This window comes from Pezoporus occidentalis, unplaced genomic scaffold (genome assembly GCF_034315485.1).
Source record: "Pezoporus occidentalis ecotype Australia unplaced genomic scaffold, CSIRO_AGI_Poc_V1 ctg18, whole genome shotgun sequence".
NCBI lineage: Eukaryota > Metazoa > Chordata > Aves > Psittaciformes > Psittacidae > Pezoporus > Pezoporus occidentalis.
The window spans coordinates 4806108-4819174 of NW_026913640.1; the positions used below are offsets into that span (position 1 = coordinate 4806108).

General features: G+C 40.5%; 1 protein-coding gene across 1 annotated transcript in view; it reads left to right on the forward strand.

Annotated features, from left to right (window-relative positions):
• Nucleotides 1-318: 318 nt before the first annotated feature.
• Nucleotides 319-13067, forward strand: part of UBL3 (ubiquitin like 3) — a 57943-nt gene continuing 45194 nt past the window's right edge. The window contains exon 1 of the mRNA XM_062615108.1: nt 319-767. Coding sequence (XP_062471092.1) covers nt 741-767 — 27 coding nt within the window. The 5' untranslated portion in view covers nt 319-740. The remainder of the gene's footprint in view (nt 768-13067) is intronic.

Genomic DNA, 13067 nt, shown 5'->3' on the forward strand with positions numbered 1-13067 from the left:
GCGATGCGAGCGGAGACCTGAGGCTGCTGGAGGCGGCCGCCGTTGAACGCCCCCCGGCCCCCGCCGAGTGCTGTCGCCGCCGGAGCGCCGCGGGGGAGGGCTTTCCCCTCCGGCCGCCCCTCAGGCAGCCCTCCCCGGCCGACGCTGTTGAATGCCGCACACCGCCTAGAGGGGGGCCAAAGCCCGGCGTCCTCCCGAGCCGCCGCGGGCCCACCCCGGCCCTCCCGCACTCTTGCCCCGCCGAGGGCAGAGCGAGGTCCTGCTAGCCCGCCTGCCTGCGCGCACGGGTCGCCTGCGCCGGCTGAGGAGGTGACTTGGACGCACCATTATCCCGTGAATCATCCCGTCGTCACTTGTCAAGGCTGGGAGAGAAGGAAGAGGGAGCGAGGGGGGAAAAAGCCCGGACGCAGCTCATGTGGCGGTGTAGTCCTGCCTGGTCCACCTGGCACCGCTGCTGCCTCCGCCGCTGACAGGGATCTGCTGCCATCTCTGGTCTCCCGCTGGCTCATCCGGTACAGCCCCGGCACCGCTTGCCCCTGGATATTCCTCCTCCTCAGCCGGCCGCGTTCCCCGCTGCACATCGGGCACCTTTGTTTCGTAGGGGACGTGGAAGTTGCTGCTTCGGAAACTGACCCCCGTTTTGCTTCTTGAAGCTCTCCGGCAGCCGGCTGTTCTTGGTGCCTTTTTTTTTTTTCCTTTTTTTTTTAAGTTGTTTTTGCGCCATTTAGGGTAATATCAAGATGTCCAGCAGCGTTCCAGCTGATATGGTATGTCTCGCGCTCCTTATATAATAATATTATTATGGAATAACGTTTATTTCGGCCTTTTTTTTTTTGCAGAGAAAATGGAAAGAAGAGGGGCGTGGGAAGAAAGAAAAAAACCCTGTCTCAGTTAAATATTTAAGGAACAAAAAGTTCCGAGTTAATAAACGCTCTTCCAGCTCCAGATGCTGGTTCTGCTCCGCTTTTTGGTAGCAGAGTGGGAAATCTGCAGCGTTGCCTTCTATGTAGCAAGGCAAGGGGGATGTCTGCTTTCTCTTACCTGTGGCAGCAAATATCTGACTGCCCGTGCTTATTTCGTGTAGCACGGCTGCTCACCTATGTTGAGCATTTTTTTTTTTTTGAAAGATACTATGAAGTAAGAGCATTCAGAATTATTTATTCGAGCTGTTTATTTTATTTATTTTTTTATCCCCTGTCTAAACCAGCTGAAATTTGGTCTCAGCCTCCTTCCTTTTCTCCTCTCAAACTTGGCTTGTTTCTTACCGACGCTTTGTCTTCCGATGTTGATGGGCAGTTAATCTCTTCACTTGCTGCCGGGTCAAGAGCGAGAGAGAAATTCTCATACACTCATTACATGGCGAGGTTCTTTGTGCACTAGCTGCAATCTGAACATTTTTCAAGGGCACTCCTCGCACTTGGATGGCGGACTGTACTTCAACCTGGGTTGGACGCTCGGTTGATTTAAAGTAGGAAGGTGGAGAAGGGCAAGAGGAGGGAGGGTGGATCAAGTCTGATAAGTAATCCTGCGTTCAGTACGACTTTCCCGTTTTGTACGTATTTCCGTAAGTCACTTAACCGGGAAAAAAAAAAAGTTGTGGCTGCAGTTTAATATGTTCCTTATTCTCACGGCACAGTATTTTCACGTTATCTCCCCACTGCTGTTCACATTTAAAGGTACTATTTTTTTCCAGTGCAGCAGGCTTGTCCATACCTTTGTTTTCTTTCAGGATGAAGTTATGTTTTGGGAGTAAAACCTGCCCTGTGGTGATAACAGTAACCCCGAGTAGCCCTTGTTTCAGCCGTCGATATACAATTAATGGTGCATATGTATGACAAACGGGCTGGTGAAATAGTGGTATCCTTTAGTTGCTTACTTTCAGTGTTTCTTTCACAGCTTTTGTACTGCAGCCAAAATGAGTGAATTCTGCTGAAAAAAGCAAGCAGAAGCAGTAAGAGAGGATGATCAAACATGGTTTTAAGCTCACTTCTTTTCCCCCCCCCCCCCTTTCTTTTCTTTCTTTCTCCCTATCTGCCTTTCCCAAATACTATAGATAACTTCCCACCCCCTGGATGAAAAGGGTAGTGAGAAAACTCACTCAGACTTTAAACCCTTTCAAACTGTCATTTTAATATATTTCATTTTAGGGTCTGTCTGGCAGTTAAGAGTACTCTGAAGACTCTTCTTGCTTTCACGTGTCTGTCTAGCATAATATCACAGAAATCCTCTCAGTAGCTGTGGAGGGTTAGATGCAAATCTCTTTGTGCCGCTTTTTACGTTGCCTGGAGGAGTCCCTTGACTGTGATATGAAGCAGTCCTCTTCCCTCTCACCTGGGGTGAACATGCTGCCACCTCCACATTACTTCTAGGTCTTGCCTGCCTGGGAATCATGATGCTGCCACTAAGCTTGTAGTGTTTGACATGTTAGACAAAATAGACACATTTTAAGATAGGTGAAGTACTGTTTTGTTACTATGAAAACAATTTCTTTCTGTTATGATGTCATAAGAATACCACTGACAGAGATAGATAGGCCTAGCAATGCTCTGTCTTCAAATCAGGAAGAGGCTTGTTATATACACAGTGATGTTTAAATACTGAGTCATTACAAAAACATTTGAATGAAGATGTTACCAATGTCGGTAGAAGGAGTTTGTTCAGGAAAGAAAATAGGATTGTTATTTGATTGAGCTTTAAAGAGGAGCACTTACCAGGCTGTCACTTTGTTCATATGTGTTTTTATTTGGTGCAGGATTTTTGCAGTTTGCATTTCTCTTATCCACCCACTGTGTAATCTGAATATACAAAAAAGGTTGTTTCCCATTTCAGTAGGAGTTGACATCAGTGTGATGGAGTGTTTACGAAGACTCCATCACACTTAGTAAATCTGCTATGAATTACTAGAACATTATAATGGTTATGTTTCAAACTGTTTATGTCAAGTTCACGCACTAACCCTCATAATAATAATAGTAAAAAACTGTAATTGCTGATTCTTAAAAATGTGTTTGTCTTCCTGTCCCACCTCTGAGAAGGATCTGCTACACAGAAATTCATAGTAAATTATCAAATTTTCAGTAAGCTTTCTACTTGTATGTAGGCATAATTTGATCCAGCCTCCTTTTGTCTGACATTTAGTTGACTTCTTTGCAAAGCTACAGCAGATTTTGCCAGCTAACCATTTCAACATCACTTCTTAAATAATTAATGCAGTACTTTATGATTTGCATTCCACTAATAAATTGGGTAGTGACACACCACATTCCAGGTATTATAAGTTTATGGTGCATTATTCCTTAGCAGCATGTGCTACTTACAGGTTAAAACTCCATTCCTGGAATGAAATGTGCTAATATGTCTCTATTTGATTCATTAACTTAATTTGGACTAGATGGGGGTGGACTGTTCATTAGGGACTATAGTGACAGGACAAGGGGTAACGGGTTAAAACTTAAACAGGGGAAGTTTAGACTGGGTATAATGAAGAAGTTCTTTACTGTAAGGGTGCTGAGGCACTGGAATGGGTTGCCCAGGGAGGTTGTTCACCTCCATCCCTGGCGGTGTTCAAGGCCAGGTTGGACAGAGCCTTGGGTGGCATGGTTTAGTGTGAGGTGTCCCTGCCCATGGCAGGGGGGTTAGAGCTAAATGACCTTAAAGTCCTTTCCAACCCTAACTGTTCTATAATTCTCTGTATGGTGCAGTGCTTGAAGACTACACTGCCGATCTAGAACCTAATTTTGTTTGATTTCTCACATAAGTACTGGTGTTTGTAGTGGCAACAAGGCGTCACTGAATAGTCTCTTTCAATAATTTCATCAGGTAATTCATCAGTTTTACTGTTCCGTAGCAGCTAGAATTTGACTGTGAATAACATCAAGGCTGTTCGCAAGTTGTATTTCTTCTGTAATAATAGAGAGACATGAGGTGGTTTATGGACTTGTTAATCACACTTAGGTGTTTTGTTGTTGTTTTTTTTTTTGAGTGGACCAAATTAAAATAGTTTGGCGTTTGTTTAAACACTGTAGCTGACTGTTTTAAAACAAGCTGTGAAAAACCTATGTCAGACAGGAGTTATTGCTCAGTTGAATAATCTTCTTTATTTTGGTAGTTATCGCCAGAATCTGGGAAGCTGTGTCTCTCTATTCTGTGTGCCTGTGGTACTTCTTACAGATAAAATGTTAGAAGTCCACAGTAAGGGGCCGGTATGTCTGAAAAGTGTTATGGTCTGCATTGTTGCCTGTATCGGTGTGTTTTATATAGGTATGAAAAAACGCTTCCTGGGCAGTTCTGTGCATGCCCTCTAGGACATCAAATTATTTTTCTGTTGGAGCAATAACTGAGCGTGATGTTTTAGGCTCATGGTGGCGTTTTTGTTTTGGTTGGTTTGGTTTTTTTTTGATACTTGATAAAACAGCAGAATACTGAAATCTATCAAACAGGTTTTTGAATTTTATTATGTACAGCTATTGAATCCATATGCTATACTTAGGAGATATAGGTGGTATGGGAGAGATTATTTCTAGTAAAACAATGTTTGGTGTGAGACATTTGCAGACATGCAAGGGGATGGAGTCTATGGTCTCAAACACATACATGGACAATGTTAAAAGGGGGCAGTAGGTGGAAGAAGAATAATAAATAGAAACCCTGCTAAGTTCACCCTATGTTAGTGTCAGCATCTTTAGTGGAAATATCTCTGTGCATTCATTTTTAGGAAATTTAGTATAGGATGGTGTTGAATAGCTTAAGGTATATGAGGACTTCCTTTTTAATGCATATTAATGGCAGCTAGCAGGAAAAGGATGGGTATGTAACTGGTGCTATCTCAGTGGAGGAATCCTGGCATCCAGGAATAAGGTTCAAACAGGAGGGACTTGAAAGAGTAGCTGGTTGCATAGCAGCTGAACTTTGTTGTTCATCATTCAGTCTGAACAATTCTTTCATTTAAGAATAATAAGTGTGGCATCAGTATAATACTCTTGGAACATTGAACGAAAATACTTTGTTCACTCATAGCATTTTAATGTATCAGAACAAAATGTACTCTGTTCGTCTATTTTAACTGCTTTTCCTTTTGCCTTCAGTGGATCCTTTTCCCTGGTTTTAAAAATGACTGTATTCCTAGTAGCCTTTGTGCATAGGAGACATAAGTGAGGCCTGTAAGTTGGTTTGTTTTTTTTTTTTTCCTAATAAAGGTGTAATTATTTGTTTGTATTTTTGTACCTTCCATGTTGAAAGTTCTAATTTGTTACATTCCAAGATAGAAATAGCTTAACAGGTTTTTATGTACAGAAGTTTTTTCCTTTTTTTTTTTTTTAAATTTTTTCACTGTTATTTGCTGATTGTAAGATACTCTTGTCTTATCCATTGTCATTCTCAGTGTTTTGTTTTGGGATTGTTGCCTCCTTTTGGAGAAGGAATTGGTGGCATCTGCATTAGAATGAAGAGCTTGATAAAGCTTCTTCTGACTCCTTGTATATTGAGCCAGCCTTTGTAGCATATTGCAGTGTTTCTTGTAACCAGCTAAAGAACATCCTCATCTGTTACCTGCAGCAGCGGCTATGGATAAACTTGTCAAAAGCTGAGGCTGGATGTCTATGTTTGGCTGTACTTCAGTATAATTTACTTTTTCCCGTACCCACTCATCTTTTTTCTTCTACAGATTAAAAAATGTACTACCTATTTATATAACGACCAAAAAGAAGTATCTTAGTAATGTCTAGCATTTTATGTATGACACTGTAGTGGAAGTTCCACAGCACCCGAACACCTTAGGTATACTCTGAAATGGTGTTTGCATGTCCTTCATTTCATTTTATTTGGGGATGAACTGCTGTAACCTGTGGATGAGATAATAATTGATATTTATGCTGGGCCTTGGTGCAGCACTTTAGAGGGAAGTGTAGGCTGGCAGTGTAAATGGTTTCTTCCTTCCTGTCACCCACCCTTGTTGTTGTTACCTGAATTGGTTTCTCTCTACTTTTGTTGTCTAACTCGATGAAATACTGGAGGGGATGTGCACTGAGGGACATTTAACTCCTCCCTTGTTGGGAACGCTGGGAAGCCAGTGGCGAACCCAAATGTTAACTTTCTAAGTGTAGCAAAATCATCGCCTGTACAACAGGAACATTGAATTCTGCATTTTAAAAATTGCCAGATATCAGCAGTGGGAACTGGAAAGCTCAGTGGGGATCTGAATAGGGATAGGTTGTACCTCTCAGGTGTGGAATTAGGGACAACTTCAGGTACTGACAATCTGTATTTGACCTTGGAACTTGTGAATGCTGTTTGTGTGTATCTAAACTGAAAGTATTAGATCATTCAAGGCACATAACTTTGTTGGCTTGGCTTAAGGCAGTAGTAGGAAATTAGGCTGTCTGAATGTGGTTCTTGCAGCAGACTTTGTAAGCAGTACTTTTATGGCACTGTAAACAAAATGACTAAGGGCATGGCGTGCTTTTCTGTTTTTAACAGAGTTCTTCCTAAGCACAACTTCTGTGAATGTTGAAAGCCATGGTCATGGTATATGGTGTACCTGGGATTTACTTGCTTTATATTCCTGGTAAAGCAGCTTTGTTTCTCAGTAAAAGTTAGAATGTAAACTTTTGGTGATGTCTCTGTCTGCTTATGCAATACTGAGCAGAATGGAGAGCTCATTTCTGACTCAGCCTATGAGTGCTACTCTAGCTTGCAGGAATCCAGAAATATGTGGAATGTGACTAATCATTATTGTGGTTTTATGTAAAAGAGATAGTACAGTTTATTTTCAGTCTTTTCCGTGTATAGTATTGGATTCACTAACTTGGTTATTTCTCAGTCTAACTATGGTGAAAAGCAGAGCTGATCAATACTTTTTTCCATGCTAAGACTGTTTTTGCAGCAACTAATTGAGCCTACTGAAGTAGCAAACCTTCCCTGCCGCAAATCTGCATGCGTAAACTTTAGCTCACCATAGTTATTAAAGGGATATGCCTAAGCTTTCATTTTAGAAGCTGTTGAAGATAAGCAGAAAGTCAGTGAGAAATTTTAATATGTGAACTCTGAGACTCCAGGTCTTCCTCAGTTCTAGCATTCTTTTGAAATCCAGTTTTTGTTAAAATGTGATTCTGTGAATTCTTCTAGAAGGACAGTCTTGAATTTTTGGCAGCCTGTTACACATACATTGTAGAACATCTTAAAGCAATGTCTGGAACATTTTTTACTTTGTATACCTCCAAACAAAACAGGTTCACAGATGTTCTCTTAAGTGTTGCAAGCAGCGATAGTGGGGAAATGCTGAGGGAAGAAAAGAATGAAAAATCAAAACCTTGCAAGAGTTGTTAAAAAAAGTTTGCTGAGACATCAGTTAAGGTTCTGCAGATAGCATTATGCACTTCAATACTATAGTTCTGTGTATCTGAAAGAAGTGTGAAGAGGGAGAAGACTTGCTCAACAGGCTTTCTGGGAATGTAGGGAGAATTATTTAAGAGGTTTGTTTACATCTGAGAGCAACACTTAAAGAAAAAGTTCAGGCCTACTTACTGGTAGGTCTGATGGGCCTTAAAAGTATAGTTCTGCAGAAATACTTAAATGCTGTTGCAGGCGAGTACTCTTACAGACTTGTGGAAATCTGTTGTATTTTGCGGTCACAAGCTGGGATTGAGTTTAGCTCCTTGACAGAGGATAAATTTGTTGCTGCTTGTAAATCACCCACAGTGAAGGCTCTCTCTCAGTTTGTAGTAAGACTCTGCAAGTATGTTGAAACCCGATTTAAAAAACTGTAGTGTGTATTTTCCACAAATAGAAACTTTGTGTAAAAATGCAGATTTGACAGATCACACACTGTGCCACTGCCATCAGCATCCTGTAGGTTTTTTTCTACTTTGTGTAAAGAAACTTGAAATTATCTTGCCAGTGACAGGATTACATTTGTGGGTTTGTTTTGTTTTGGTTTTCCATTTAAAATTATTTGGCAGATTCAGTTTAGAGTTAAATGGAATGCTTGTGACAAAGTTTAACTGGGATTTTATTTCGTTGTACTGTTGTTATGGAGATAGAAACAAGTAAGAAATTCGTTGAGTTTTATGTATCCCATATAAATCAACCAAATAAAACTAGAGGTTTTGCCTAGGAGTTTGGTAGGTTGGTTCCACTACCACAAAATGAATCTCTGCCTTAGTGGGACATAGGTACCAAAATGGTACTTGGCGTTCAATGGCTCAGGGATGCAATTGGAAAATGTTTGTGTTGGTGTCTATGGACTGTGACGGTTTCCGTCTCTCCTGAGAGCTGGCTCAGATTACAGGCTAATCTAATTTATGTCAGTAGCTTGGACCACTGCTGAGGAATGAAGGTGGTCTTACCCTGGAGTGCTTTTTAGTGGAGCTGAGGAACTGGATGTTAATCTGAATATTGGCAGTTTTGCCACATTCACAGTATCATGTTGCGTAAGAAATTCTCTCAAACATTTGATATAAGTGTAGTACCAATTTCAAAATAAGCACAAAGGAACTAAATGTGTTTTTTCTTTAAGAGATTGAAAAAAACAACGTGTTTCATCTCCAGAATTTTAGTACTTCAAAGTCATACTGTAGCATTGGCTGGAATCTCCTTAGTGGAGTTACAATATGGTAATACTTCTTGGTCTGGCAGAGATCCACATCACTGTAATCTGTTTCTGATACTTAACGTACATTCTAGTTAGCACTACTTAATCTGTCTCTGGAGTCTGATAAATGTTTTTAATATAGGGAAATAATGGAATAGTGATAAAGCAGTGAAGTGCAATGATACTCAAAAATCTTTCATAGTTGATGGTGTAAATTTAGGATTCTCTTCTTAAAGGTAGATTAGTGTCAATCTAGATGTGAATATATGTGGCAAATGCTAGTAAGCCTCAGGAAAGGTATTATAAATCATATTACTGTAAAAATAATTCTTCTAAAATAGCAGTCTATTTCAGGATTTCTTAAGATTAAATACTGTCTAACATTTTTCAGGCATGCTTACCATTTATATACTGTAAGGGACTGAGCAGAGGCCTTTGTATGCTTTTAAAGCCTGAAATACCTAATTGCAGTAATTCATGTTATTCTTTTTTTATTTATTTATAGAATTAATATTTGTATGAGCAGTAACATGAGCATTGAAATAAATTTAATTTTTGGAATAGTGTTTTGTGATTGTATTTGATGCACAACATGTTACTTAGGACATACTAAATCTGAATATTTATGTCATTTTGCTTGTGAATGAATATACTTTTAATCTGTGCAAGCAAGTTGTGCATCATAACAGCTGTGTGGTGTGACTGAAAGTTTAGGGCTCACTTCTTAATCCAGGTTGTTGATCTGTGGTGGAAACAAACTTTATTGGGCTTGCATGTTTTAGTGATTTATGCTTTGTGCACTTGTATAGCTATTTTTGGCAATAAACCCCAAACTCTTCCACTTGTAAAATGAAGCACAAACCCAGTCATAAATACCTGACTGTTCAATAATATTTATCCATCCTGTGAAATAAGTACATAATTGTCTCTTCTTCCAGAACCGTGTGCTGAATAAGGAGGGGGAAGAGCACCTTATCATTGTTCAGAGACAGGATGGTGCTTTATCTTCCTGTGCTGCTCAAACTTTTCCTGGAAGATGAGTCTCAATTAATTTTGAGCCTTCCTGTAATAGTAGACTCCTTAACAAGTACTTCATAAAAATCCATTTATCTGTGGAAGATCAGTGAGAGAAGAGGTTATTAATTCTCAAAGATTATGGGTATTGTGGAATGTAATTTCACTTAAATATACTCTTATACCAGATGACACTGCACCAGAGTTTCAGGGAACGAAATCTTAGTTTGAACTGCAGTCAGAAACAACATTCAAAGATGAGCCAAGATTATGGTTTTTGTTTGTATTTTTAATGACGTTGTCTGTTTTAGCCAAACTTAGTTGAAATGTCTCTGGCCAGCTCTGCTCTCGTGCATCGTCAGTGCCCGTCAGTCTTGGTTGTTCACAGTAGTCATATTGCATGACTGAACCAACATTTAAGTGAAGCTAGTGTGCTCTTTGCTGATGTGAAGATTTTATTGCAGAGACTTCCTGTAAGACTTGACAGTGAGTTAATTAAAATTATGCAAAAGTTAATATAATGTTTATACATGGATAGATGCTTCCACTAACATTCGGAGGAATGTTGTAAACTTACTTGTTAGTGGGTTGTAAAAAGCAAGTCTTGAGGCTAATGCTTTAGGGGAAGCTGATTTTCATACCATTTTTGTTGTAGGTCTCTGTTAGTATTTCCTTCAACTGTTATTATTGATTGAGAATCGCATGATTTTGCTGAAGTGTTCTTTGTTGGTCTTTCAAAGAAACTGGAATTTTGAGTACTTTATGATCAAGCCTTAATAAAACTGTCAATTTTCATGTTCCTTCTTTTCAAATAGAATCATAGAATAGTTAGGGTTGGAAAGGACCTTAAGATTATCTCGTTCCATCCCCCCTGTCATGGGCAGGGACACCTCACAGTAAACCATCTCACCCAAGGCTTTGTCCAACCTGGCCTTGAATACTGCCAGGGATGGAGCATTCACAACCTCCCTGGGCAACCCATTCCAGTGCCTCACCACCCTAACAGAAAAGAATTTCCTTCTTATATCCAATCTAAACTTCCCCGGTTTAAGTTTTAACCCGTTACCCCTTGTTCTATCACTACAGTCCCTAATGAATAGTCCCTCCCCAGCATCCCTATAGGCCCCCTTCAGATACTGGAAGGCTGCTATGAGATCTCCACGCAGCCTTCTCTTCTCCAGGCTGAACAGCCCCAACTTCCTCAGCCTATCTTCATAAGGGAGGCGCTCCAGTCCCCTGATCATCCTCGTGGCCCTTCTCTGGACTTGTTCCAACAGTTCCATGTCCTTTTTATGTTGAGGACACCAGAACTGCACACAATACTCCAGGTGAGGTCTCACAAGAGCAGAGTAGAGGGGCAGGATCACCTCCTTCAACCTGCTGGTCACGCTCCTTTTGATGCAGCCCAGGATACGGTTGGCTTTCTGGGCTGCGAGCGCACACTGAAGCCGGCTCATGTTCATTTTCTCATCAACCAACACCCCCAAGTCCTTTTCCACAGGGCTGCTCTGAATCTCTTCTGTGCCCAACCTGTAGCTGTGCCTGGGATTGCTCTGACCCAGGTGTAGGACCTTGCACTTATCATGGTTAAACTTCATGAGATTGGCATCACAAGTGTGTCGAGGTCCCTCTGGATGGCATTCCTTCCCTCCAGCATATCAACTGAACCACACAGCTTGGTGTCATCGGCAGACTTGCTGAGGGCGCACTCAATCCCACTGTCCATGTCATTGACAAAGATGTATAATAGCATGCTATCAGTTTAAATCTGAAGCAATCTGAGGAGAAGGAAGCAAATCCCCATCAGTTTCCAGATGCGGGCATTTAATTTTATTTTCAAATTATCACCCTCAAATTCTATATTTATTTATTTATGAAATTAAATGTAGGAAAGACAGCTTGTCTTACGGATAGAGCACAGAATGAGTAGCAGTCAGTACCTTTATCTGCAAATATGCTGCTTGGTAAGTTTCAAACTTGGTTTAATAAAAAAAAAGGCAAGCACCAAAGTGAACAATTCGGAGTGCTGACTAATGCCAGATAAGGTGGAGTAAAGGTGAATAGTTTCCTGCCTTTTATAGTTGATTCTGCTGCTGCATATCAGCCCTGACTGTGATGCTTAATCCTAGTTTATGAATTTTATTTATAACGGACATGTGGTGAGGAGGTCATTTTGTTCCCCTTTGTTCTGTTCTGAAAAAACAACCAACCAACTAAAAAAACTTCTTGCTTTAGCTTGTGGATTTTAGCATATAGAAATGAAGACCAGAGGGAAACAAAATTGGTGGTTAGTGCCTCGATTCGATTTTATTTTTTTTTTCCTTTTACTAGATGTTGCTTTGCAGAAGATGGAAGATGGAGAATTATACTTGAATAAACACAGCATTTTCTGGAGTCTTTCATATTTGATAGTTTTTCTTGTAAAATCAGATGGCAACATGTTCCAAAAAATGGGATATTTAGGAAGAACCATAGATCTTTGTTGTGGGAATTTGAAATTCCCCGTACAAGAATTACTTACTCAGAATCTTAATCTAGTAGTCCTGTATTTTTATTCATTCTTTAACTTTGGTGTTAAGCCAAGAGTAATTTTGTCGTGCTCTACCGGAAGCTGCATTTGCTAACTCCAGCATGTCTGTGGAGCTACTGGGGTAGGGAAGGGAGATTTTTGGAATTGTTTCAAAATAGTTGTTGCGGAGTTGCTGAAAAAGATGGTATTCACTTTCTGTTGTAGGCATCTTGGACTGCTGTTCTAGTGCTGGTAGCAGCTGAAAGGAGAACAGAGAGAAGCCAAATCATGATTACACAAACATGGGTACAGGCACTGAGTGTACTAGTGTCAAAGCCCTCAGGCTTGCTTATGGATAACAATTTGTGGTACAAGCACAATGGTCAGCAAGGAGCAATCAAGGAGTTGTTGTAATTTTCTGTTACTATGCATAGGTTTTGTACTCTTAGTGATTAAATTCCATTTCATGAAGCTTTTAATATGTCAGATGATTCTGATGAAGGACATCCTCCGCCTGCCTGTATCTGAATCCATCCATTTTCAGAATTGGTGTTGAATGGAGATAGAAAAGCAGTATGTTACTTCACTGGGTGAGAAATTTGAGATGTGTCCACGTAAACGTTATCTCGCCTTCTGGCACCAGTAAATGTACATTACCAAATATAGGCTCTAAAGCAGTAAGGCTTCAAAGACTTTATTCAGTTGCCTCAGCATGGCATTTAATGACAGTTCCCACGTGCCGATGTGTCCAGGATGGCCAGAGAGAGCAGGCACTGATGACCCATGAGTTAAATATGGGAGACCCATGCCCTTCAGGAGGAGCAGCTGTGGTGTATAGGAGGGATGCACAATGCCTAAGAATAGCACTAGATTTATATGGTTAAATAATTCTTTTGAACTGTTGGAGCTCTCTAAAACCTCCTCTGCTACACTTCCATATTGTTAGGTTGCCTTTAC